At 46.7% G+C, this 27,827-nt stretch overlaps 3 protein-coding genes across 5 annotated transcripts; 2 read left to right on the forward strand and 1 right to left on the reverse strand.

The window, feature by feature from the left end:
- tmem41aa (transmembrane protein 41aa) lies at positions 1-2,108 on the reverse strand. Its single transcript, XM_077002135.1, has 5 exons — positions 1,869-2,108; positions 1,331-1,481; positions 978-1,139; positions 724-862; positions 1-589 (listed from the first exon to the last, which is right to left on the reverse strand). The coding sequence occupies exons 1-5, from the start codon at positions 2,039-2,041 to the stop codon at positions 390-392; spliced, it is 825 nt and encodes a 274-aa protein (XP_076858250.1). The 5' UTR covers positions 2,042-2,108; the 3' UTR covers positions 1-389.
- Positions 2,109-2,167: 59 nt separating this feature from the next.
- On the forward strand, positions 2,168-14,066 carry ehhadh (enoyl-CoA, hydratase/3-hydroxyacyl CoA dehydrogenase). Of its 2 annotated transcripts, XM_077002130.1 has the most exons (8): positions 2,168-2,567; positions 3,431-3,534; positions 3,859-4,028; positions 5,739-5,850; positions 9,723-9,827; positions 10,120-10,162; positions 10,351-10,736; positions 11,256-14,066. In XM_077002130.1, the coding sequence occupies exons 1-8, from the start codon at positions 2,494-2,496 to the stop codon at positions 12,521-12,523; spliced, it is 2,262 nt and encodes a 753-aa protein (XP_076858245.1). In that variant the 5' UTR covers positions 2,168-2,493; the 3' UTR covers positions 12,524-14,066. The 2 variants fall into 2 exon arrangements, with proteins under 2 accessions (XP_076858245.1, XP_076858246.1); XM_077002131.1 differs by lacking the exon at positions 10,120-10,162 and having other exon boundaries at positions 2,170-2,567; positions 10,395-10,736.
- Positions 14,067-15,991: 1,925 nt separating this feature from the next.
- nup35 (nucleoporin 35) lies at positions 15,992-19,180 on the forward strand. 2 transcript variants are annotated; one of them, XM_077002137.1, is made up of 9 exons: positions 15,992-16,095; positions 16,298-16,465; positions 16,638-16,768; positions 16,955-17,006; positions 17,119-17,254; positions 17,340-17,409; positions 17,562-17,690; positions 17,947-18,129; positions 18,307-19,180. In XM_077002137.1, the coding sequence occupies exons 1-9, from the start codon at positions 16,083-16,085 to the stop codon at positions 18,382-18,384; spliced, it is 960 nt and encodes a 319-aa protein (XP_076858252.1). In that variant the 5' UTR covers positions 15,992-16,082; the 3' UTR covers positions 18,385-19,180. The 2 variants fall into 2 exon arrangements, with proteins under 2 accessions (XP_076858252.1, XP_076858251.1); XM_077002136.1 differs by having other exon boundaries at positions 16,032-16,465.
- Positions 19,181-27,827: the final 8,647 nt, after the last annotated feature.

Genomic DNA, 27,827 nt, shown 5'->3' on the forward strand with positions numbered 1-27,827 from the left:
TGAAGATGTTAAAATATCTATTTCATTTCAGTGACAGGATCAGAACATATAAAAGATGTAGATCACTTATCCCGCATCTCTATTACAAGAAAACAAAGGAAACATCACTAGTAAACAACACAGAAATAACATCATAACATAAACACACCCTTGGCAACCTCCTCCTCCTCCATGAACATCTTCATATCCCTGAGCGTCCTTCTGTACTCACACACAGGTCAATATAAACATCAGCTTCCTTTAAACCCTGCTGATTAAAAGAATGATGACGTCACATCTGAGGTCCAATAGCAGGATGTTCAGCACCATAAATACACTTCTACATGTCCATAGCGGCTGTTCAGCCACTTTGGCCCATTTAAGTCTGTTTTGAGCCTGCCAGCCGTGGGTCACCGCTCCCTCCCCTGTGTGCTGTCCAGCTGCAGCTGTGAGTGGCTGTAGTGGCGGATCACAGCTCCGGGCAGCAGGGCGGCGCCAGCGACCCCCAGCAGCTGCAACAAAACCCTCCAGGAAAGCAGCTGGTCCAGAGAGGAGAGCTCAGACAGCACCGAGCCCATCTGCACACACAGGAAGTTATACGGCATCAGACCTGGGGAGCAACAGGACAGGAAAAACAAGTCAACACCACATCCGTCATTCAGCACCACTCCTCTCGGACATGACTGCAGGGATCATACAGGCAACCTGTGATCTTTCAATCTGACGCTTCTCTCTGGCTCTTACCAATGAAGACTGACAGCACAAAGAGGCTGATTGGGATGTTGAAGACTGGAGCGCTCATGTTGAGGAACCAGTTAGGGCTCATGGGGAAAAACCTCAGGAAGAGCAGGAAGAAAAACAGACTGCTGTGGTTCTGCTGCACCTGATCCACACGGCACACAGAACCAACACCACACTAGCACACGGCTCTTTACACTTTAGTGCAAGGAAATGGAAGTATTTGCTCATGTGAAGTAGTTTTGTAGGGGTATACACACTTTTCTCTGTAGCGCTGCAACTTTATCTGGGAAGAGATGCACGATGTGCTGCTTCCCAAATGCTTGAGACAGCAGGAAACAGAAAGTGGCGCCTACAGTGGTGAGAACACAGGCAAGCAGCAGGCCCTGCCAAGGCCCGAACAGCGCCCCCGCCAGGACATTCTGGGGAAAAACAAGATGCAATCAACTTGCCAGGATAGAAATGAAAGTGCAGGAGAAATACAATATACATATTTAAAATGTCACACATATATTAGAATACATGATCATATGTACAGTATATTAAAATGATCTTATCACTATAACACCGTAAAGAGGTGCAGTATGTGAGAAGCAGGCGGAGGTGTATTTACAAGAAATGAGGATCCCGGGATGGCAAAGGTCTGTTTGTAAAGGTAAGCGCTGCAGAAGACTAGCAGCACATATCCGCCGTGCTCCGTCTGATAAAAGCGCAACAGGTCCGCCATCTCCTTCAGCTCCGCCAGGTCCGACGGGAATTTCAGCCTAAAAGGAACCAACACAAGTCACTCAGCAGAGGCCACGGGGGAGACACGCTGTGTCTGACAGTACAAAGAACTAAAAAAACAAACATGCGAAGGAAAGGACGACAATGGATTTAATCTAACACTGTCTCATACTGTCTTATCTAACTCTGTCTCACCTCACACTGTCTCACGTAAGTTTCAACCTGGCGGTCATAAGTGGACTCTGGACGGACTTGTCTGAAACTACCGCTGCGACTGTAGCAGAGGACAAAACGGTGTAGCTACACAATTATACAGCCATATAATGGAAATCCACTAAGACCGTTAATAGACTCAATAATAACTATATATCACTCGGACATCGGAGAACTGCTCATCAGTCTGCGACTGCATCACACCACTCTACCTGGAACTGCCAGCTTCACGCAGGTTATTCTCGCGGTTTTCTCCAGGGGATTCCACGCCTTCATCGTTACTTCGTTTTACCATCTGCGGCCCAGGAGGTACATAAGAGGACAACAGATAAAGGTAAAAAGTAGACGCCGCTACTACCGTCGCTAAAGCAGCTCCAGAGCGCATACTGTCGGCGTGAAGCGCGGAACCAAGCAGCGCGGAACCAAGCAGCGCGGCGCAAGGGAACGAGAGAGGCGAGGGACCGGACACGTCATCACAACTGACCAATCAGAGCGCAGTCTTGTCTTCCCCCGTCTTCCTGCGCTCACGACCACTGGGCCCGGCCACGGCCGCTCGGAGGACATCATGGGTTTATTGGATGGTGTTCTACAGGTTTAAAGGCCACAGCACCCCATTACCGTGCCGTGACCTTTATTTTATTCCCGGCAGCGCAGGGCGGCATCACTGTTAATGTTCAACTATCGACTCGTACTCCACGTTGCAAAACGCTTGATAATAAACTGCGGAATGAGCGTTAGGAGGAGTAAAGTTCTTTCCCCGGGTCCAAACTCCGTCCTTGCGTACAGAGGCTCCGTCTGAAACAGTATTTCGGATTTCTGCAGCTCAACTGTGAGATAATGGCCCGATATTGGCGTACGCAGGGACCAGTGGCACTGATAACTCTCACCAACCCACCTGTCAACGCACTCAGGTCAGCTTCATTCTGTTGGTCCAGTGTGTATAAGTAACACACCTTACACGTGTAAATGTAGACACTTCTGCAGGAGGATCGTGTGGTTTCGGCTCGGAATCATTATGTTCCTGCTTCAGCCTGTTGCAGCTCGTGGAGGGCTCCACACTGCATGGGAATACAGATCTATTACTTATTACACTGCAAATGGATTGCAGATCTATTAATAAGTGTATTAATAAGTGCACTGCAATGGGAATGCAGATCTACGAAGATCAACACACCTGTTTGAGCTCGTTATCACACGAGATAAATCGGGTGTTTTAGAGTTTAAAATGTTAATTACTGATCATAGCCTAAATAATCATTGTCAAGCTGTTTCTAAAAGTAACCTAATTTAAATAATTATGAGACTATTTGACATTTGTGAAGTTCGACTTGATTAAAAAAATAATTAGTGAAAATATTTAAACACATGTGGAAGTGGATTCATCAATTGTTTGATATGAGTTTCTCTTGCATCTGTACTGTTTATTATTGTGTGAGGCCCCAGCTGAATGAGTTGCTATGCCAATGACTAATGGTTATTTTTTACTTATAAGTTGACCATCAAGACCATTAACACATTCTAACTTGAATTCCTAAGTTGTGTGTATGCTTAGAATAAAAAACTCAGCAACAACTGTATGTTTGACCGTATGTTACTGTATGACACTCTATGACAGTTTGACACTGTGACATTATGACACTGCATGTTACTGTATGACAGTGTGACAGGTTAATATCAGACTGGAGTTCAGGCTTCCTCTGTGGCTCCATTCACAGCACCAAGTTTAAAGAAGTGCACAAAGCCGCTCATGGCCCTTCATTTCGTCCTCTTGCAGCGCTGCTGTGCGGAGGGCTGTCACTGACGTGCTGTGCCGTGCACTCGCAGATGATGAGGTGAAGGCTGTGGTCCTGTGTGGGGAGAATGGGCAATTCAGCGGAGGTGAACATGCTTGAGAGCTTACATAACCCCGGCACTCGCCCGGGACTCGCCTGGCACACGCACAGCTAGCAGCACTCAAACAGCATTAAGCTAATCTACACATACACATGTTTTCCTGGATTCATAGGCTCTGTTTCTCTGAGCGAGGACTCAGTGTTTGATATGAGAGTGTGTGTGATACTGGATGGTCCCTCTTGTTTTCTTTAGTCTGGGTCTTGACTGCATCATCTCCCTTATCATCCAGCACACCATCACAAAGATCTGTTACATTAACTTTAACTGTTTATCTAAGTCCATTTACTGACCACAGTCTATTGCTGACAGGTGCAGATATCCGAGAGTTTGCCACACCCCTGTCTGGGCCTGCACTGGTGTCGCTGGTCCATGACATCGAGGCATCAGAGAAGCCGATGGTGGCGGCCATAGAGGGTGTGGCACTTGGGGGTGGGCTGGAGCTCGCGCTTGGCTGCCACTACCGCATCGCCCATGCTAAGGTCAGCCAGATGTCCTGCCTGGGGGCTGGGTCTCATCACTGAACATCTGCATGAACATGATTTGTTTTATGTTTTATTTTTTATTTTAAAAAATGCTTATCTACATTGGCGCCCAAACAAAATTCACCCTGAGGGTCGTCGTCTTGGTTACCTGCTCCTACCCAGAGACTGTCAGAGATGGCCCTCGCCTTCCACCGCGAACGTTGACACAAAAACTGTGTGCCAGCCCTCTGGCTCCCCCTCCCTATCTGAATGAATCATGCCTCTCACTGCTTGACTGTCTGTGTTATCAATACTTGTATGTTAGGGGTGGGCATAGATAATTTTTTAACCTAGATAAATCTCACTGAAATCTTGAAATTAATCTAGATTAAAATGGCTCATTCAGAATATGTGTGCTACCCAATTCTTTGAGATAGGGTTTCTTAATACAGAGGGTGCATTAGACCAGGGGCTCATCTCCTGTTTCCATCATGCATCAATGACTGTTCTACTTTGATACTTGAAAAAAAACATGCTCAATAAAATGTAGGCTACTCGTGTTCAACGGTTTATTCAGTTAAACATGAAAATAGTACTGTATGCCTACATACTTTAAGAGGCCAAATTAAGTCAAACATGAATTTGTAAGCCTACATACTGTACATTAAAAGGGGTTGATAACTTGTTTATTCAGCTAAACATGAGATTTGAAATTTAAGCCAACATTTAGTACAAGGGCTGTTTTCGGCGGCGGCGACTCTTCCCCTGGGCTGCATCAGTGCTTGATCCTGCATCAGCAGCATTAGCAAACGGGTGCTTTGAATTTAAATGGTACTTCAGACTGGTAGAACTCCAACAATAAACTAATTCCGCGTTGCATAAGGTGAAAACAACTTTAGTCTTGTCAATGTCTCCATTAGGAAGCTTCTTAAAAATGAATTTTCCATGAAGCAAACCTGGCGGCTTCATGGCTGCATCCATGTAAGCACATGTCTTTGTAATTCACAGGTTTGAAAACTCGTTCTCGCCCCCTACTGTGTAATTTGGTTAGGAATACACCCGAGCTAAACTATCAAGGTGAATGTCATCATAGTTTGATTACCTATTTTGACCCAGTTCCCAACCCAACTTTAAGAATAGATTAATGGCGATAATTTTTATATCGCTCAATAAGAGTATCACATTATTGAAGCACGTTAACACCAATAACGGCCCACCACTATTGTATGTGCTATGGGGATTTTTTGCATGCACACAGACTATATAATCTGTGGTCATATTCTTTTCCTCCTAATGTTTATCTCTCTATGTTTCTTCCCCCATTATGAGGAACTGGCAGCGCGTCTAGTGATGCAGCGGCTGCTCTGGGCTCCCGGTGCTTTAACACTGGGCCCCAGGGAACGATATTTCATGCCACTTGTACAATGTGTATGACAATAAAGTTCATTCATTCATTCATTCATTATGATGATGTCTTGAGCACATTGACCTAATGGCTGTGTGTTGTTAAATTAACTGTTTTACCAGTGTGGAGGCTTCCCGTAAAAAATAGAGCACTGCAGTATTTTAACTAAATATGATGAAGTACTTTCTAGATTCATAAAGTGACACTGGGAGTATTGGCTGTTTTAGCTTTGTTTGTGTTGTTTAGGTGTGATATTTTATTTGTGTGTGTGTGTGTGTGTGTGTGTGTGTGTGTGTGTGTGTGTGTGTATGTGTGTGTGTAAGGCTCGGTTGGGTCTTCCTGAGGTCACTCTTGGACTGATTCCGGGTGCTGGAGGCACACAGCGACTGCCACGACTAATTGGCATGCCATCGGCCCTGGAGATCATCACAACAGGTCACACTCACACACACTCTCACACACCCACTCACACACTCTCTCTCACACACACACACACACGCACACACACACTTTATACTTTATTTGATTCCATATACAATAAATAACATAATCAGGATGGTATACAGTTAATTTCTCAAGTAAGATTTCAAGGATAAAGAAAACAGCACCTTTTCCAAATGTGCAGACTCACGATGATTACTGAGATTGAGCAATATCTCACCACCTGTTTGGCTTTTGTTTGCTAACTCCCCCATGTCTAAGACCACGCACTGTTTATGTACATGACCAAGTCTACCAAACACCAAGACTATCAGTTGGCATTTAAATCCTAAGCTTTCAATAATATTAACTTTAACATTTTTGACAGATAAGACTCCTCCAAATACAGATCAAATGGACATATTTCATATATTATGAGCCACTTCTGACTCAGAGAAATACAAATGATATCTGGTGTATTAGAAACTCCTTGAAAGATCTCAGATGTTACATTAAACCACTCCGTTCTGACTGTAGAGTGTTTAAAATGAATTCGTCCTTTACATATGAGATGAGATGAGATTCAATTTATTGTCATTGCACATGTACGAGTACAGGCAACTAAATGTGGTCTAGCATCTGACCAGAAGAGCGATAAGCAGTGGGTAGAATGTTCTATAAATATTATAAACAATATATACAGATGAAATATGTACTATAAATATTATAAACACTATATACAGATGGGATATGCCAATGTCAATGCTGTAGACCAGATATACAGATAGATATAAGTTGCTATAAACATGATATACAGAAGGGATATAAGTTACTATAAACATGATATACAGGTAGAGTAATTTACAGAATAGTGTGTAATTCAGTGTATTTGTGCAAATATAGAAAGTATGTAGGGATCAAGAATACGGATTGTTCAAAGTGACAACAGATGATACAGATAATGTTTCCAGCTAATGTCCAGAGTGTAGGTATGTGAGTGTTAGTGTTGGACAGAGTGTAGGTATGTGAGTGTTAGTGTTGGACAGAGTGTAGGTATGTGAGTGTTAGTGTTGGACAGAGTGTAGGTATGTGAGTGTTAGTGTTGGACAGAGTGTAGGTATGTGAGTGTTAGTGTTGGACAGAGTGTAGGTATGTGAGTGTTAGTGTTGGACAGAGTGTAGGTATGTGAGTGTTAGTGTTGGACAGAGTTTAGTAAGGAGACAGTTCTGGGGAAGAAGCTGTTCCTGAATCTGCTTGTCCTGGACCGTAAGCTCCTGAAGCGTCTGCCAGAGGGCAAAGTAGCAAAAAGACTGTGAGCAGGGTGGAAGGAGTCCTTCAGGATGCTGCGAGCTCATCGCAGACAGCGTTTTTTCTGGATGACCTCTATTGATGGGAGTGGAGTCCCTGTGATCTTTTGGGCTGTTTTCACCACTCTCTGTAGACTCTTACATTCTGCGACAGTGCAGTTTCCATACCAGACTGTAATACAGTTGGACAGGATACTCTCTATCACACAGCGATAGAAGTTCACCAAGATGACTGAAGACAGGTGTTGTCTCCTTAGAGTCTTCAAGAAAAAGAGGCGCTGGTGAGTCTTCTTGACCAGGCTGGAGGTGTTAGTGGTCCAGGACAGATCCTCGGGGATATGTATACCCAGGAATTTGAAACTGGCAACTCGTTCAACGGCCTTTCCACTGATGTAGATGGGGTGGTGTGTGTCACCTTTCCCCTTCCTGAAGTCTATAATCAGTTCCTTTGGTTTTTTGTGTTCAGGAGCAAGTTGTTATCAGCACACCACCCGGCCAGATGTTCCACTTCTTCTCTGTAGGCTGTCTCATCATTGTTGGTGATGAGACCAATCACTGTGGTGTCATCAGCAAACTTGATCATAGAGTTGGATTCATGAACAGTTCGACAGTCGTGTGTGAAGAGAGAGTAGAGATACGGACTCAGTACACAACCTTGTGGTATTCCTGGGCTGAGTGAGATGGTTTTTGAGAGTATGTGGCCTGACCTAACCTTCTGAGGCCTGTTGGTCAGGAAATCCTTAATCCAAAGGCAGAGGGAGGTGCCAATCCCCAGATCTCCAAGTTTGTTGACTAACTTGGCTGGGATGACAGTGTGCATAGGTGTTGCTATTGTCCAGATGTGAGAGCACAGAATGCACCGCAATAGAGACAGCATCCTCCGTGCTCCTATTTCTGCGGTATGCAAACTGATGAGAGTCCAGTGTGGGTGGGAGGCAGTCTTTCAGTTGTGCCAGGACTAGTCGCTCAAAGCATTTCGCTATGATGGGTGTGAGTGCTACAGGGCGGAAGTCATTCAGACACATTGGGTTGGAGGGTTTCGGCACTGGTACAATGGCTGTGGATTTGAAGCATGTTGGTACGGCTGCCTGGGCGAGGGACAGGTTGAAGATGTCAGTGAAGACTGTGGTGAGCTGCTCTGCACATGCTCTCAGCACACGCCCAGGAATGCCGTCAGGGCCAGCGGCCTTGCATGCGTTGATCTGGTTCAGTGCATTGTAGACATCTGTAGAGGTGAGTGTCAGGGGCTGGAGATCTGCTGAAGGTCTGATGATGGTGCTCGTCTCCCTGTTGTCTTTGTCAAAGCGAGCATAGAAGTCATTTAGCTCGTTGAGAAGGGAGACGTCTGCATTTACTATGGTGGGATTGTTGGGCTTGTACTCACTGATAGCCTGATTGCCCTGCAACATGCGTCGGGGATCGTAGTCGGGGACCTTTAGCTTGTGACAGTTCTTGGCCTTTCTGATGCCCCTCCTCAGATTTGATCTGGATTTACTATAGGCCTGTGCGTCAACCGATTTGAATGCGCTGTCGCGGGCCTTCAACAGAAGACGCACCTCCTTGTTGATCAACATATGGAAGTTGAGCTGTTATCAGGTCCACTAGTCTATTGTGACGTGTACAGACCTTTAAAAGAACTACAGCCATTCAGAATGTGAGCCACAGACTCTTTAACTGCTGGGTGGAGCCATGACGCAAACAGAATGGTGAGTGGATATCAAAGTGGGAGGTTATATTTAGTTGCTAGAATCTGTAGGCGTGCTTTCATGCCAAATATTAAAACCTCCTCACTGATTACAGCATTTCTGAATATTGAGTGTGATACTGAATGATCAGCAGATACCAGCTTAGCCAGCTCCCCGCCCCCACACACACACACACACACACGCGCGCACACACACGCCAGCTTAGCCAGCTTCCGCTGAAGCTTCAGACTGAACCAGTATTGTTGTTGCATTACACGTTGAACCTCCAGCACACACACACACTCTCACACACAGTCTCACACACTCTCTCACAACAGCATACTTTAATACTTTTAACATAGAGTCACACGTTTTTATTGCATTTTTAAATAATTGGATGATTATATCCGACTGTAATAGAGAAACTCTGAGCTAAAGTCTTGGCCTCAGGATCAGCTGCTGGAACACTAACTGTCCCTGATTATATTGAGAAGGGAGGTACTCTGAGTCTGGCCCAGGGGAGGCGGAGTCTGGGGGAGGCGGAGTCTGGGGGAGGTCAGGGCTTCACCAGTGTGTGGAGCTGTTCTGGAAACACTTCCTACTGTACATTATCCCTATCTATCATCATCTGTCCTAGGGCTTAATGCATTTAAGTGCTTTTAAAATGTTTCCAGAAATGCTTTTAAGTGCTTTAAAGTATTTCCAGAAAAGAATCTGCTGGTGGTACACCAAGAGGCTGTCTGTCCACTAGTGGGCAGTATTCATTGTTGTGTACACCCAGTAGTCTGGGAAGCTAAGAGTTTGCTGTGTGTGTGTTACTGAATGCTTTGACACTTGATAATGTGGATGAAACGCTGCTGATTTGCACTGTCACAGGTCTCTGCTTCCTTTACAGGTCGCCATGTTTCTGCCCAGGAAGCTCTTAAGCTTGGCATTGTGGACCAGATCACTGATGACAACACGGTTGAAACAGCAGTGAAGTTTGCACTGAGCGTTATAGGTGTGTGTGTGTTTGTGTGATATGTGTAAACAGGGAAGAGGAGGATATATGAGTTGCAGGGCCACAGTGGGAATTGTCATCATAAAAGGGATCCCATTATGGGTTTATCAGTGAGATTGAGCATGATTTTGATTGAAGTGCAAAAGGACCAATCATGATAGAATGTTTGTTCTCCTTGCCTCTGTCCCGCCTCTTCCTGTTCTGCTGTAGCACGGGCTGAACTGTTCAAAAGCACACAGCTTAAATATTTGCTGGTAGTATTACTTACATATTTCAGTTTCCATCTGTTTAGGAAATCTGGTATTTGTTTGTTCGCCCATAACATTATCTGGAAGGTCAGTTGCACACCATCTGATGTCACTAATGTCATTCTGATGTCACTAGTGTCACTGAGGCTGTAAGTTGTGTCAGAGGCTGTTGGCTCAGGAAACCCCTCCAGTTCAAATACATCAAGTAGATGTTCTGCATGTCAGACATGGAGTTCTCTATCTGACCTCACCTGGAGTATTTCTATGATTACCAGGTTTGTGTGTGTGTGTGCGCGCCCCCCCGTGTGCTGTGGTGCAGGCCGGCCGCTGTCTTCCCGCAGGCTGAGCGAGCGTGCTGTGGTGTGCCCGGTGGACGTGGTTGGTGTTCTGGAGGCGGGCATGGCGAGGGTGAAGCGCAGGGCGTGCGGGGCCTCCGCCCCGGTGGCGTGTGTGCAGGCGCTGACAGCTGCCGCCACGCTGCCCTACAGCAGGGGCCTGGAGAAGGAGGAGCACCTCATCACCACACTGATGGACTCCAGCCAGGCACGCAGCATGCAGTACTGCTTTATGGCCCAGAGGATTGCTGGGAAATGGAGTCTTCCCAGTGGAGCGAGGTGGAGCAACAGCAAGCCCACAGCAGTCCACAGAGTTGGAGTCGTAGGTGAGTTCGTCTGCGTAGCTGTGGAGCTTCATGTCTTCTGGCTTCTCCTTCATGGGCTTCTCTGACTTCCCATTGGCTATGCTGATGATACTCAAATAACCTTTGGGGAAAGTACGACCAAGCACCTATTACAGCCAACTTTACTCTACCAGAGTGACTGAGTACCATGTCCTACAGAGTCCTGCATGTATTTATAATGATCAGGTTAGATCAGGGATGGACCCATGCTGAATATCTTAGGCTGGTGATGTTAGAGTTAGTAATTAGCATGTCTGACACTACTATTAGTAACATAATACTTTTCACACACAATACATAAAAAAATCGCCCTTATTAAAAACATACATTGGCAGCAGACATGTTGTGCCACTGTATATGTGACCCAGCTGTACTGACCCATGTGCTGGAAGGAAACCCAACCTGTTTGGATATAGCTGAGTCATGGTCACACACTCCACCGCTGAAAGATGAGTGTTTTGTTTTGTTTTTTGCTGAGTCACGGTCTCCTTTCCCATCCAGGTCTAGGCACCATGGGCCGGGGCATCACTGTGTCTCTCGTCAGGGCTGGAATTTCTGTGGTTGCTGTGGAGACGGACAAAAAACAGATGGATATGGGCAAGCAGGCAGTGTTGGGGATGCTGGAGAGGGACGCACAGAGACGCGGGGACACAGGGACGCGGGGACACCCCTCCACACACCTCCTCACCTTCACGCTATCCATGCAGCAGCTGGGGAACGTGGACCTGGTCATCGAGGCCGTGTTTGAGGATATGCCACTCAAAAAGCGCGTTTTCACTGAGCTGTGCAGGGTGTGTAAGCCAGACGCCCTGCTGTGCACCAACACATCCGCACTGGATGTGGACGAGCTGTCTGCGGTGACTCACCGGCGCCCCCTGGTGGTGGGGATGCACTTCTTCGCCCCCGCTAACGTAATGAAGCTTCTGGAGGTCGTCTGTGGACCCCATTCCTCACCTGAAGCTGTGGCCACAGCGATGACCCTGGGGAAACGTATGGGCAAGATTGGCGTTGTGGTGGGCAACTGCCCGGGGTTTGTGGGTAACCGCATGCTGATGCTGTACCTGGATCAGGCTCACTTCCTGTTGGAAGAGGGCGCGACCCCGGAGGAGGTGGACCAGGCGCTGGAGGAGTTCGGCTTCGCCATGGGCATCTTCAAGGTGTCTGACCTCTCTGGGCTGGACGTTGGATGGAGAATACGAAAGGCGTCTGGGCTAATCGGGCCCAACGTCGACCCGAAAGCGCCTTCCCGCCGGCGCCAGGGCAACAGGTACAGCCCGCTTCCCGACCTGCTCTGCGAACAGGGCCGTCTGGGCCAGAAGTCCGGCCGTGGCTGGTACCTGTACGACACCCCCGGCAGCAAAGAGCCGAGGCCCGACCCGGCGATGCGCAGATTCCTGCAGGAATACAGGAGCAGGTACGGCATCACGCCACGCCACATCCACGCACACGAGGTGATCGAACGCTGCACCTACGCACTGGCCAATGAGGGCTTCCGCATCCTGGAGGAAGGCGTGGCCGCCGGGCCGGAGGACATCGACGTCGTCTACGTGTTTGGATACAGTTGGCCCAAGCACCGCGGAGGGCCGATGTTCCACGCGGCACAGGTGGGACTGGACCGAGTCCTGCAGCGGCTGGAGCACTACCACCAGCTCCACCCGGACACGCCCCACCTGCAGCCCAGCCCGCTCCTCAGGAGACTGGTGAAGGAGGGCAGTCCTCCTGTCCACCAGTGGAGGGAGCATGTGAGACACATGCACAGTCACCTCTAAGAGCCTGATACAGCAGTACTGAACACCCACTCATATAAACCTTATACAGCAGTACTGAACACCCACTCATATAAACCTGATACAGCAGTACTGAACACCCACTCATATAAACCTGATACAGCAGTACTGAACACCCACTCATATAAACCTGATACAGCAGTACTGAACACCCACTCATATAAACCTGATACAGCAGTACTGAACACCCACTCATATAAACCTGATACAGCAGTACTGAACACCCACTCATATAAACCTGATACAGCAGTACTGAACACCCACTCATATAAACCTGATACAGCAGTACTGAACACCCACTCATATAAACCTGATACAGCAGTACTGAACACCCACTCATATAAACCTGATACAGCAGTACTGAACACACACTCATATAAACCTGATACAGCAGTACTGAACACCCACTCATATAAGCCTGATACAGCAGTACTGAACACCCACTCATATAAGCCTGATACAGCAGTACTGAACACCCACTCATATAAGCCTGATACAGCAGTACTGAACACCCACTCATATAAACCTGATACAGCAGTACTGAACACCCACTCATATAAACCTGATACAGCAGTACTGAACACCCACTCATATAAACCTGATACAGCAGTACTGAACACCCACTCATATAAGCCTGATACAGCAGTACTGAACACCCACTCATATAAGCCTGATACAGCAGTACTGAACACCCACTCGTATAAACCTGATACAGCAGTACTGAACACCCACTCATATAAACCTGATACAGCAGTACTGAACACCCACTCATATAAACCTGATACAGCAGTACTGAACACCCACTCATATAAACCTGATACAGCAGTACTGAACACCCACTCATATAAGCCTGATACAGCAGTACTGAACACCCACTCATATAAGCCTGATACAGCAGTACTGAACACCCACTCGTATAAACCTGATACAGCAGTACTGAACACCCACTCATATAAGCCTGATACAGCAGTACTGAACACCCACTCATATAAACCTGATACAGCAGTACTGAACACCCACTCATATAAGCCTGATACAGCAGTACTGAACACCCACTCATATAAGCCTGATACAGCAGTACTGAACACCCACTCGTATAAACCTGATACAGCAGTACTGAACACCCACTCATATAAGCCTGATACAGCAGTACTGACCATCCATTTCAATATGATATAGTAGAACTCATCCCCCATTAAAATAATCCTGATACAATAGTACTAATCCCCCATTCCAATAAGACTGATACTGTGGTACTGATCGCCCGTTATAATAAACCTGATACTGTGGTACTGATCGCCCGTTATAATAAACCTGATTCTGTGGTACTGATCGCCCATTATAATAAACCTGATTCTGTGGTACTGATCGCCCATTATAATAAACCTGATACTGTGTTAGGGGACTTGGAAGCAATTAAGAGGATTTTGATTTGAAGGTTACACTTGTCTTCCTAGAAAACATGCTGCAGTATCTCACAACTCCTGTGTAGGCTGTCAGGAATAAATCATTTACACATCATTAACATCTTTGTCATGTGTTCTGTGCCCCAGCTGTTGGGGTCTACTCAAGGTGTGTAAGCTGAAGTGTGTGTGTGTGTGTGTGTGTGTGTGTGTGTGTGTGTGTGTGTGTGTGTGTGTGACTGGAATGGAAATGAGATGACTGGGTGAAGTGTGTTTGTGTGTGTGTGTGTGGAAATGAGATGACTGGATGAAGTGGTAAGGTGACTCCTCTTGTATCACAGCCAGATGGATCTAACTGTGGACCACTGCATGTATGTGCTCAGAAGCACAGAGGTTCTGCTCACTGTTCTCACCCACAGACACTGCACTAGTTTTCACACTATTCTTTTGCAGGCATTGCTTCATTTATTTATTTATTTTACTTTACTTGGTAAATGGATGCCAAGCAATCGTGCCAGTTCATTGTGACTGTGTATCTGCTACTTGGTGGCTGTGTTGTGTATAACTCTCTCCATGATAGTTCTGTAGGGTATGTTACAAGGTCAGAGAGTCTTAAGTCAGGCAGAACTGCCTCTTCCCTGGGTCATGTGATTGACCTAAATATCAATTTAGATGTTTTATACATCAACAGTGGGCAGTCTAAATTTGTCAGATTAATGGCGAGTCTGAATGAATGTTGTTGTGTCGCAACCTGGTGGTGAAATTGTGTAACAGCAGCTTTATAATAATATTGGGCAGAGCGGGTTCTTCATGTAGTGCCTCGTGCAACACGGCAACGTTCGTTTCTTCTCCGCGTCAGTTTGTGGTCTGAGACGTTTTATAATACATTTGAAATATATTACATGTATGTTACATTATAAGTTTACAAAACATATTTTCTAAATAACGTCTGCTCATCGACCTCTGTCCAGGCTGTTTGCAAATTGATGAACATTTGATGCTCCTTGGAAATTTACCGTAACTTAAGGAATATCCTCACAGACACTTCATCTTACACCGTGAAAATATGAACCAGAGTTTTGTGGTAGGTGGTGCTGACAGGTTTAATGCATGCTTTGTGAAAGGGGGACTAAATGTAACGTGGATGCAAATGTAACACTGTGCTCATCACATTTACTCAACACTAACATTTTCTCATCACATTAACTCATTACTACCATTCTCATCACATTTACTCATCACTAACATGTACTCAACAGTTACTCATCACTAACATTTACTCAACACATTTACTCATCACTAACATTTACTCATCAATAACATTTACTCAACACAGTTCATCACTAACATTTACTCATCACTAACATTAACTCATCACATTTACTCATCAATAACATTTACTCATCACTAACATTTACTCAACACCAATGTTTACTCCTCATGACAGAGGCACAGCCTGAGAGCCTTTACATGAATCACAAGTTTCTCTCTCTATGAGCGAATGCCACCACCTCACATGCTCCTTCGTGTAATTAAACTATGATAATTCAATACTGATATTGAATTGTTGGTCCAATTCATGTCTTTGCACAGGGCATTTAACCATTAACTACAGTTTTAACTAGAAATCTTTATCAACTTCATGTGTATGAAACTTAAATAAATAAATTTAAAAAATGAGTTGGACTCCAAGTTACATTTTTCTATAGACAAGAAACCAACAAAAAAGTGAATAAAGTAAACAAAAAGTAAATAATAAACAAACAAATAAATACATGAATATGTAAATGCCTGTGACATAATTTCAGATCTAAATGTTAACGGGGCAGGAGGGCTGTTGTCAGGGCCAGAAGGGCTGTTGTCAGGGGCAGAGTGGTTTTGTCTCTCAGACCAGGTCATATTACGCATTCTGTGTCAGGATGACTGATCATTGTCCTACCATTACACACTTTAACAAATGTAAGTTTACCCACATTAGTCCATGAAAGTAAGTTTGGTTTGGACACCAGGGGCGCCATACAGGGTCCCAGGGTGTTTTCACGCTGCCTTTCCTTCTTTCCGGAAGTGCTTCGACGTCCGGCCGCGCTATTTCCGCCGCAGTTTGAATCTCGTCGCTGGTGTTTCAGTCGCGTCACCAGATGGACGTTCAAGGTTGGTGTGATGTGTTTCTAAACCCTGCTGACTTGTTCTTACACATCGGGTCGAACTATATAAGTATTGTCTGCATAGTTTACCGAGTTAGCTAGCTAGGCTACGTCCTGGCTGATGTTAGCATATCTCAGCGTGGTGCAGGAGCCCAGCTGGGCGGGTGTTGGTACCGGTCCACCCTCGGTGCTGTGTCTCTCTCTCACAGGTATAGAGCCGATGTCTCTGGGATCCCCCACGTCCCCCAAACCTGGCTCTGGGGCGCAGTTCCTGCCGGGGTTCCTGCTGGGTGACCTGCCCGCGCCCACCACACCCCAGCCTAGACCCTTTGGCCTGACTGGAGGTGGCGTTGAAATGCGAGCTCCTCTTTTAGCAGGTACAGGTGCAGCAGCTCACGCTCTTGTAGCCCGACTCGATCATCTCACAGCTGCTCTTCAGTGCTGAGCGGAAGCCTGTAAGGCTGAGGTCCGGACGGTTAGGAGCTAATGCTGCTCAGCCGGTTGCTGACTAACTGGGCTGAGTGAACTGTGTGGTTCTCCATGTGGCAGGTGGTTCTCCTCCTCAGCCTGTGGTTCCCACACCCAAAGATAAAAGTGGCGCTCCTCCAGTGAGAAGCATCTATGATGATCTGTCCAACAGTCCTGGGGTCGGCATGTCTCCTCTTACATCACGCAAGCAGGTGACCTCACATATGGACATAGCATCGGCACTGATGTCATTACTGGGGTGGGCGGGGGGGTTTGTACTTTTAATAATTTTAATAAAAGAGAATGTTTGTCATCTCTAAGGTTAGAGGCTTCATGTATGTTTTATACAAGCATGAAGCTGAACAGTCTGTGGTTGTGGTCTGTGCTTCTTTTCGCAGCCTTTCTCAGTCCTACAGACTCCACTGTCAGGCACTGGGACTCCAGGCAGCAGTGAGTGTTCATCATGTCTCCTCGTCACTGTGTTTCAGTGGAAAGTAGAGAGATGATGGAGTGAACTGTGTGTGTGTGTGTGTGTGTGTGTGTGTGTGTGTTCCTGGTGCAGTCCCCAGTGTGTTCAGTCCTGCGGGTGTGGGGCAGCACAGCACTCTCTCCCCTGCCCAGGTTGATCCATTTTTCACGCAGGGAGATGCTCTGACCTCAGAGGACCAGCTGGATGAAACGTGGGTCACAGTGTTTGGGTAAGCGTGTATTCTGGGAGTGTGTAGGCGTGTTCTGGGGGTGTGTGTGGGCGGGGCCTGATTCTGAATCAGTGTTCTCCTGCAGGTTCCCACCCGCCTCAGCCTCATACATCCTCCTGCAGTTCACCCAGTACGGGAACATTCTCAAACACACGGTGCGTACTCCCTCTGTTCCCTGTGCCCCCTGTGCCTCTCGTCTTTATTAGAACATATAGAACAAAGCAGCACTTAAGCAGCACATATAGAACAAATCAAAACACCTGATTTGTGTGTGTGTGTGTGTGTGTGTGTGTTATTATGTCCATAGATGTCTAATGCAGGTAACTGGATGCATATCCAGTACCAGTCTAAACTGCAGGCCCGGAAGGCCCTCAGTAAAGATGGAAAAGTGTTTGGAGAGGCCATTATGATTGGAGTCAAGCCTTGTATTGATAAGGTGAGATGTGGGCACACAAGCATTTTTGGGATATAGTTAAAAGTTCTCAGCTCAACAATGGGGTGTTTCACACAGTTGTGCCCTGTGCCCTCTACTTTGTACATTGAGCATGTAGGATCATGTACGAGTCCAGAGAGACTCTTGTGTATGGGTGAACATGATTAGCACAACTAGGTTGAGTTGTCTGAGAACTGCATGCTTCCGGGGGTGGGGGGTTTAAGGACCGTCTTGTGATTCTGTCTGTTGTGCTGGTCAGAGTGTGATGGAGGGCCCACAGAAGGCCAGCACTGGGAGCAGATGTGTGGGGCTGCTGAACACGCCCCCAGTCCGGGCTGTGTGCACACCCACCCACACTGGCTCCGCCCACGCTGGCTCCACCCCGCGGTCCGCCATGAGACCCCTCTCTGCAGCCTACAAGACCTCCAGCAGTGAATACCAGGTGCCTACCTCTCCTGGCCTCTGTGTTTTATTTGTGCTTGATTTTGTTTCGATGTTCCCTCCCCTGTGTTGGGTGAGACATTATGTGGATGATATGTAGTCAGTAACTAAGTCTTAATATTGATGTGATGAAGCCAGGATAATGGATGCTGTCAACTTTGAGTTTTCTGGTTTGTAGGTGGTGTCAGACAGAGACACTCCAAGAAAAGACGACAGTTTTGTTTCCAAAGCTATGGAGTACATGTTTGGCTGGTGACACCACTGGGCGTCCTGAGAGACGCGGGACATCATGGACATGCTCCAGAAGACATGCTCCAGTGCAGCACCTCTGATCCGGGCCTCCTGGACTCAGGTACCGCCCAGCTCCACACACCCTCTGGGCCCCACATGTGCGCAGGCTCCTTCAGCGACTGCTGCTTGTTGTACTGGGACATGACCACAGTGGACCTGCTTCGTCTCGGAACCATCATGAAACCAAAAACCATGAGAGGAATTTTCTTATTAAAATGTGGACAGTCTCTAATGGATTTTATTATGTGTTTGAAAATCAGGGTTTATTATCAAGAAGGGAAAAACCCGACATGTCTCAACCGTTTGACTAAACCTATAGCCTTAACCTCAGTTAGCAGAGCTCTTATAAACCCTGAGATTATAGCCTTAACCTCAGTTTGCAGAGCTCGTATAAACCCTGAGATTATAGCTTTAACCTCAGTTAGCAGAGCTGTTCTACTACCTGAGATTATAGCCTTAACCTCAGTTAGCATAGCTCTTATAAACCCAGAGATTATAGCCTTAACCTCAGTTAGCAGAGCTGTTCTACTACCTGAGATTATAGCCTTAATCTCAGTTAGCAGCAGTGGTCATACTGGTGGTTTTAATGAGAAGTCCATCTTTTACAAACATAGCTGCTTGACTATTACATTTTGAGTAATTTTTTTAAATAAATGCTGTTTGGTAAACTGGTCAAGCTATGTCCTAATTGTTTTTCTGTCACATTTTGTGATTTTTGCCAAGTCCTCTGTAAATTGTGTAAATAAATCTTTCTCCATTTACCAGCTTGGTGCAATTTATTCATTTCTTGTCTTTTGTTTGTATGCAGAAATTGCATAAGTGTGTGTGTGATCTGTGCTTGTGGGGGGTGTGATGGGTGTTCTGTGCTTGTGGGGGGGGGCGTGTTGGGGTGGTCTGTGCTTGGTGGGGGGGGTGTGTTTGGTGTGGGGGCCGTGTTGGGGTGGTCTGTACTTGATGTGTGGGGGACGTGTTGGGGCGGTCTGTGCTTGGTGTGTGGGGGGCGTGTTGGGGCGGTCTGTGCTTGGTGTGGGGGGGCATGTTGGGGCGGTCTGTGCTTGGTGTGGGGGGGGTGTTGGGGTGGTCTCCTTGGTGTGGGGGGGCGTGTTGGGGCGGTCTGTGCTTGGTGTGAGGGGGTCTGTTGGGGTGGTCTGTGCTGGTGGGGAGGGTTTGTTGGGGTGGTCTGTGCTGGTGGGGGGGTTGTTGGGCGCTCTGTGTGCTGGTGGGAGTCTGTTTGTCGGAGGGGGGTGTGTTGGGGCGGTCTGTGCTTGGTGTGGGGGGGCGTGTTGGGGCGGTCTGTGCTTGGTGTGGGGGGGGTTTGTTGGGCGGTCTGTGTGCTGGTGGGAGTCTGCTGCTCAGACAATATGAACAGCTTGAGGCTGCGCTATCGTGATAGAGGGCTGTACAGTGTATGGAACATTGTCTAGTCAGTCTCCAGTGTATCAGGAAGACCAGACGACAGATGCAGGCAGTAGGAACGGAGCTGCTAATGTCAGTATGTGCAGAGCTTAGAGTGTAGACAATAGTACCAGTAAATATGTAGATGTGGGTGACTGGGATGGTTTATAAAGCAGGAGTGAACATCACAAACCAGACAGTAGTTAACTGGTGCACAGATGGATGAAGGTGGCATTACCCAGAGGAGGCGTTCACTACTCTGGCCCTGGACAAGACTCTTCTTTAGGGTGAAGTTTAGGGTTAGAGGTTAAGGTTAGAGGTTAGGGTTAGGGTCTCTTCTCTTTATAAGATCGTCTGCAAACAAAACCAGTGACCGTTCAGCCCTGCAGAAGCTGCTTTGTCAGGCTGATTCTGAGCAAGCCTCCCGCTTGTGTGGACCCTCCCACCTGACTGCTCTTCACCTGGTTACACAAATACACTTTATACATCCATCACACGGTGGTTCTGTAGTGTTCATAATGTTTTCAGTGAGATATGAGGGATGTGATGTGCGTCGGGTCTTGAGGTGCAAATGATGTGTGTGTCTCGGTCAAAGCATCACACTTCACTTTTGTCTCGGACGTTTCTAATTAGTGTTATTCCAGTGTTTTAAAGCCAATGTTAAATGTGGTTTGACTTTTAGCCGTGAATTGTTTTTCCCTGCTTATTTTATGAAAGGTTGGGAATAATCCGATATGTGTCCACTAGATGGCAGTGTATTCATTGGTGATCCAGGAAGTGCCGTGGAAGTGCTTTCTCCCGGGTCTGTGCTCTTTGGGGTCTGTGCCTTAGCCATCCATGGTGGTAGTGAGGAAAGTGCTTTTTACATTTCTCAGGCTTCTGAGTCATCTAGGTTCATCCACTAATTGATTTAATGTTTATTATATCGAATCGTTAAAATCGAATTCTTACAACACACAAAGAAAAAAAAAAAAACACGAGAGACACCAATGAAATATTAAACCCCTCCAGAATGATTCATTTTAACAGAATTATGGTTGACTAGTCACACTGAGCCTGGTTGGTTTGGGTTAGCGTGTCTCAGGCAAGGTGTCTCCTGCACCAGCTCTGCTGTTGAACCTAATGGTCTCTGAAAGTCCCGTTTAGCTCAACACTGCTGTGCCACACGCTGCCTTGTGCTGGAGTCGGAGCCCATCAAATCCTCGTCTTTCCCCCGACGGTCTCGGGCGGTTTCCTCAACGCTCTTTCCCCATTGTGCTCGGAGGGCTTAGTAGTTTCCGTGTCCTGAATGTCTAGAAAAATTTAAATCTTGACAGTATAATGCTTTGAATTTCCTTTGAATCAGATTATTTTCCCCCCCACTCACATCATCCCAATATCGCCCAACGTTTCAGCTTGAAACTGGAGCGCTCTTGCACAGTGGCTAAGACTAAGCTTGACTGACACAATGACACACTTCACTTACTGAGCGCGCTCCCCACAGACTCTCAATTACCCACGCGCCCCAGCAGGGAGAGAAGAACCTCCCTGTATTCCGCACACTGCAGGTGCCACTGCTTTACAAACGCACACTGACTCATGTCGTTTTGTAGATTTGAGAAGTTTCTGCTCATGCCTTTATGCCAAACATCATCTTCCTCAGATTCTCGCGGGACTCCGATGGAGATAGAGAGGGGGGGATGAGAGAGAGATCTTTTCTTCCAGTAATATGTAGGCTAATTCATCCTATCCAGGATGCAGGGCCTTGTTAGTCAGTGTGTAATTGTGTATTAAAGAGATCAGGTTGGAATTAAAGGGGACTTTAAATGCAATAGGATTTCTGCAGGCCCCTATTAAGCTTATAAATTTATAGATTTAATTAAATCTGGAAATGCAGCACTGCGGAAGAGAAACCTGCCATAGGCTAATCTCTCTCTCTCTCTCTCTCTCTCTCTCTCTCTCTCTCTCTCTCTCTCTCTCTCTCTCTCTCTCTCTCTGGGAGGGGTAGAAGGGGCTGGGCCCTCTCTGGATACCCTGCTTGTGGAGGGGGAGGGGCTGATGAAGTGGCCCTTTATTTGACTCCCAGTGGAATAAGACTCAGAGAGATCAATAATAATACCGCCCGATTAGAGTCATCCAAGCTTCCTTCTCTTTCGAAATGGTTCTCAAGTCCCTTAAGAGCATCAGTCTGTGTGAACGATCAATACAGCAATGTTGCTGTGGTTTCTCTTAATGCATTCAGTGCTGTCCTGCACGTGTGTGTGTGTGTGTGTGTGCATGCACGCGTGTGTGTCCACGGTATGCATATGTGTGTGTGTGTGTGTGTGTATATCTTTCTTTGAAAGGACCTTTCTTTCATCAGGAATGAGGAGTTGGGCTTTGGGGATCTTCGCTGTCAGACTGATTGCAGAAGACATGATTGTCCTTCTAGAGGGCTTTCCCTGCTACAGCATGGAGCTAAAGAAGAATCCCTCATCATTTTGCTCCTGTTAAAGAGAGAGAGAGCACGAGAGAAAGAGAGAGCGCGCGCGCGCACGAGAAAGGGAGTGTGTGTCTGTGGGAGAGGAAAGTCCCTGTGCGCCGGACCCTGTGCTGTGCACCGGACCCTGTGCTGTGCGCCTGTCTGATGCTCTGTGTGTGTCGACTGAGGCACCATGTGGGAAAAGAGAGAAGCGTTGTGGCTCGTCTGATGTGAGGAAAGCACACTGCCAGGCTCCCAGAGCTCCTGTGGATATACATATATAGACATACATATAAATGTGTGTGTGTTTTTTATATATATATATATATATACACACACACACACACCATCAGAAAGTTTCAGTAATTCAATACTTCAAAAAAGTGAAACACACATATAAAGTGAAGACAAACCCAAGTGTTTACTTCTGTTAATGTTGATGATTATGGCTTGCAGCCAATGAAAATCCAAAAGGCATTATCTCAGAAAATTTGAATAATTAACACACAACACCTGCAAAGGCGTCCTATGTGTTTTAAATGGTCCCTTAGTCTGGTTCAGTAGGATACACAGTCATGGGGAAGACTGCAGACTTGACAGATGTGCAGAAGGCATTGACACATTCCACAAGGAGGGTGAGCCACAAAACGTTATTGCTACAGAAGCTGGCTGTGCACTGAGTGCTGTATCCAGGCATATTAATGGAAAGTTGAGTTGTAAGGAAAACGTGTGGTAGAACATAGTCAAGAAAAGGTCATTAAAAAATTTGGGGTTCACAAGGAGTAAACTGCTGCTGTAGTCAGTGCTTCAGGAGCCACCACACACAGACGGATCCACGACCTGGGCTACAACTGTCACGTTCCTTGTGTCAAGCCACTCGTGACCAAGAGAAAACGGCAGAAGCGTCTTACCTGAGTCAAGGAGAAAAAGAACTGGCCTGTTGCTCAGTGGTCCAACATGTTGTTTCCAGGTGTTTTCAGATACACATTTTGCATTTCATTTGGAAATCAAGGTCCCAGAGTCTGGAGGAGGAGTGGAGAGACACACAATCCAAGCTGCTTGAGGTCCAGTGTGAAGTTTCCACAATCAGTGATGGTTTGGGGAGCCATGTCATCCGCTGGTGTAGGTCCACTGTGTTATGTCAACACCAAGATCAACGCAGCCGTCTACCAGGGAATGTTGGATCACTTACAAGCTTTTTGGAGATGGAAGTTTCATTTTCCAGCAGGACTTGGCACCTGTGTCCACACTGCTAAAAGTACCAAGACCTGGTTTAATAACCACAGTGCCACTGTGCTTGATTGGCCAGTAAACTGGCCTGACCTAAACCCCATAGACAATCTGTGGTGTCTTGTCAAGAGGAAGATGAGACACCAGACTCAACAATGCAGATGAGCTGCTATCAAAGCAACCTGGGCTTCCATAAGGCCTCAGCAGTGCCACAGGCTGGTCGCCTCCACGCAGCACTGATGCAGTAATGCACAAGGAGCCCAGACCAAGTACCAAGTACACACCAAGTTTACTGTACCACACTCTCCAGTAGACCAACATTTCAGAATTATCATTTATTCATTTTACTCTTTTTCAATTGGTCTAATATAATATAAAAATTTTCTGAGATTATGAATTTTGGGTTTTCATTGGCTGTAAGCCATAATCATCAGCATTAATAAAAATAAACACTTGAAATACATCACTCTTGTTTGTCATGAATCTATATAATATATGCATTTAACTTTTTGTATTGAGTTACTGGAATGTAGTTTTTGATTATCTAATTTGAGATGCATCTATGTCTGTGTGTGTGTGTGTGTATATGTTTGTTTCCAATAATTTCTTTACATTTTATGGCCCTTTCATTTCTGTCCTTTCATCTTGTTTTAAGAAAGATACCTTTTTGATATTTTGGTATCACAGCACTCAAAATTAATGTTTAAGCTTTGTATATTTATTGTACCTGAAACTTCAACAATTCAAACAAAAGATTGGTGGTGTTATCCATTGTAAAAGTGAAATAAAATATAGTCCAGTTGTAATTTTTTTGCCTTCTACAGCTGATAGTTAACAATGATTTTTAACATTCCTTCTTAAAATGTTTCAAGGTGTATTGAAGCTCCACTTCAATATGCAGTGATGGCTGCATTCAGATGAGGCTTTTTCATACTAACTCCTGATGGGCGCTTCAAACGGAAGTGCTGTAGGACGGACTGAAGCAGACCCGGTGCTGTAGGACAGACTGAAGCAGGCCCAGTACTGTAGGACAGACTGAAACAGGCCCAGTACTGTAGGACAGACTGAAATAGGCCCAGTACTGTAGGACACATTTGTGTGTGGAGAGCACTGCTGCAGTGTGAGGGAGAAGCCCGTTTCCTCTGCAAGCCCCTGATGGCCAATTCCTGGCTTTGGTTGTCTTCCCATCTGCTGCTGTGAGCTCTATTCCAGCCATTTAGAGCTAGGAGAACGTTTCCTCTGACATCTGCTCACTGATCCTGAACCTTGTCTGTGCTGCACCAATGAGAACACGGCCTACGTTCTTTCTCGGCTCCTGCGTGGACAACGTCCGGTTCGTGACATCTTGCTCACCCTAAATGATTTCAGATCTAGAACAAGACACTGTGACATTTACCCCAGGAAACACGATGTGTGATTTACTCTCTCCTGCGCTAGGAAATGCAAACGCGAATTGCATATCTGATAATATAAAGGTGATGGTAATGAAATGAAATGGATTTACTGAGTCATATACACACAGTATTACCATATCTTCAGTGTCCCCGCTATGAGGCATGTTAATGAAAAGTCAGAAAACTGCTTAATGTCAAAAGCCCCAAATGTCAGCAGCCGCCCACTCGATGTGCAGACTCCCCTCTGGTTCTCTCCATCTCTCCCTTCTCCATCTCTCCATCTCTTCATCTCCCCATCTCTCCATCCCTCCCCTCTCAATCTCTCCGTCTCCATCTCTCCACACCCTCACCCACACCACACTCACCACACCCACACCTTCACCTCTACCCCACACCCTCACCCACACTACAACTCTTCACCACACCCACCCCACCCCACACCCTCACTGCACCCTCACCGCACCCTCACCCACATCCTCACCACACCCTCTCCACACCCTCACCCACACCACACTCCCCACACCCACACCTTCACCTCTACCCCACACCCTCACCCACACTACAACTCTTCACCACAACCACCCCACCCCACACCCTCACCGCACCCTCACCGCACCCTCACTCACATCCTCACCACACCCTCTCCACACCCTCACCCACACCACACTCCCCACACCCACACCTTCACCTCTACCCCACACCCTCACCCACACTACAACTCTTCACCACACCCACCCCACACCCTCACCACACCCTCACCGCACCCTCACCCACATCCTCACCACACCCTTACCCACACCCTCACCCACACCCACACCCTCATGCTCTACTTCTCTTTTTGGCCAGGCTTTCACTGCCCACTCTCGGGGTTCTGAGTGATATGTGAGAAGCTGGATGTGGGTTGCAGCTGGAGGTCTGTCCTGGTGAGTTCTGGCCAATGCGGTGGGGACAGGGACAGCTGTGGGTTCCTGTCCCAGTGGAGTGCTTGGGAAGGTCACGCGGCTTGGCTCCAGTCAGCCCTCAGGGGGTGTGTTCTTCTGACAAGCCATGACCTCAGGGGGTGTGGTCTTCTGACAAGCCATGACCTCAGGGGGTGTGGTCTTCTGACAAGCCACGACCTCAGGGGGTGTGGTCTTCTGACAAGCCACAACCTCAGGGGGTGTGGTCTTCTGACAAGCCACAACCTCAGGGGGTGTGGTCTTCTGACAAGCCACGACCTCAGGGGGTGTGGTCTTCTGACAAGCCACAACCTCAGGGACTCGGGGAGTTCTGAGCAGTGTGGATGCAGCTATACAGAAAATCTCCCTTTTGTATTTTTGCTTATGCACTTACATAGTATTGTAACATCTTCAGACAAAGCATGTTCTCAGTTTGAAAGCAACCTAGATAAGTAGACAACACAGTGTAGTGTGATCCCTGAATTGTCTGATTGTTATATTTGGAAATGAGGAGAAGCAGACCCCGGTGTGTCCATGAGGCATTAATCATCTTCTCTGATTGGGTTTTAATGGAATTGGCTCTAATGTGTCTCTTGTTCCTCAGCTGAGCACCATCAGCATTAGCACTGGATGGGTTTTATTCTGGACTGCCGTACCCACTGACCCTTGGTGACCTTTGCTTGCAATTGTTCTGATTTTGTAGATTTCTACAAGTGTGTGACCAGGAATGTGTGTAAAGCACTATTATTGAAAATGGGTCAATCTTATTGAATGTCTGTGGCTGATTCATTAAACTGCTTCTACAGTTTTAATGTAAGTCTCTTTGGAACCAGTGTAGGAGGATGGACTAGCTTCAGCAGAAGATGGTGAGCAGAACTGGGGCATTTTCTCTGATTTATGGACTCTGGGTCTACATATGACATTATTTCTTCCCCTGTTTGATCACCTGAATGACAAGTGGCAGAGACTCATGGGAACTTGTTATCGTAGACCTCACTAAAAGTGTGTTGGGCTGCCAGAATCCTATCTGAAGCCAATCAGTCAGATGTTCATCCAACCTTCATCAGCACCCAGGGTCCAGGACAGAGAGAGAAGAGCCAGAGAGGGGCTGTCTGTCTGAGAGAGGAGAGACCGAGAGACACTGCAGTTTTAAAAACTGATGAGGTGAAAGTTGTTAGTGCAGGGTAGGACCCCCAACCCCGACAGGACTCCTGGTCCACAGGTCAATCGCAGGACTGCCAGAACTTTATACCTGATGGATAATAAACGCTTTCAGACAGTTGCCTTGGAATAAAACCCTCTTCTGTCATTGACAATTGACTGATAAAGCTATAGCGCCCTCTATTGCTGTTGCCCTGTGTAGGTACCATGCTAAACCAGCAGGTGGCAGTACCACTGGCAACACATGGAACAAGCTTGCTTTGACGGAAGTAAGGGTGTGTCTACAGTTCAGGTGTTTAAATACCCTGAACAGCCATCCATCTCTCTCTCTCTGGTTTGACCGACACATAGGTTAGACCTATTAAAGAGAGGCTCCGTAATATCTCCTTCTCTCTCTGGTTTGACCGACACATAGGTTAGACCGATTAAAGAGAGGCTCCGTAATATCTCCTGCTCTCTCTGGTTTGACTGACACCGAGGTTAGACCTATTAAAGAGAGGCTCCGCCACTTCTCTCTCTCCGGTTTTCTCTGAGAGCACGCGAACTTTCATACGACTAACAGCAAACAGCTGAAAGTCGTATTACTTAATTAACGAGCCCGAGTTACGGTGTAATCTAACCAGCAACTGATCAACGGTACCGCGACAACAGATTCACCTAACTACTTCAATCAAGCTTGCTAACGCGGCCACACGGACTGAAACAAAGGCGATCAATTCCCTGTTGTTAAACCGTGAACGAGACTCGCATTCCTGGACGATTCCCCAGCACACCTGGACGACGTCGTTTAATCAACGAGGAGCCTGCGGTGGAAATTCCCTCCCAATTCCAGGAGAATTCAGGGAGGACG

Source organism: Brachyhypopomus gauderio, chromosome 4 (genome assembly GCF_052324685.1).
Source record: "Brachyhypopomus gauderio isolate BG-103 chromosome 4, BGAUD_0.2, whole genome shotgun sequence".
NCBI classification, from domain to species: Eukaryota; Metazoa; Chordata; class Actinopteri; order Gymnotiformes; family Hypopomidae; genus Brachyhypopomus; species Brachyhypopomus gauderio.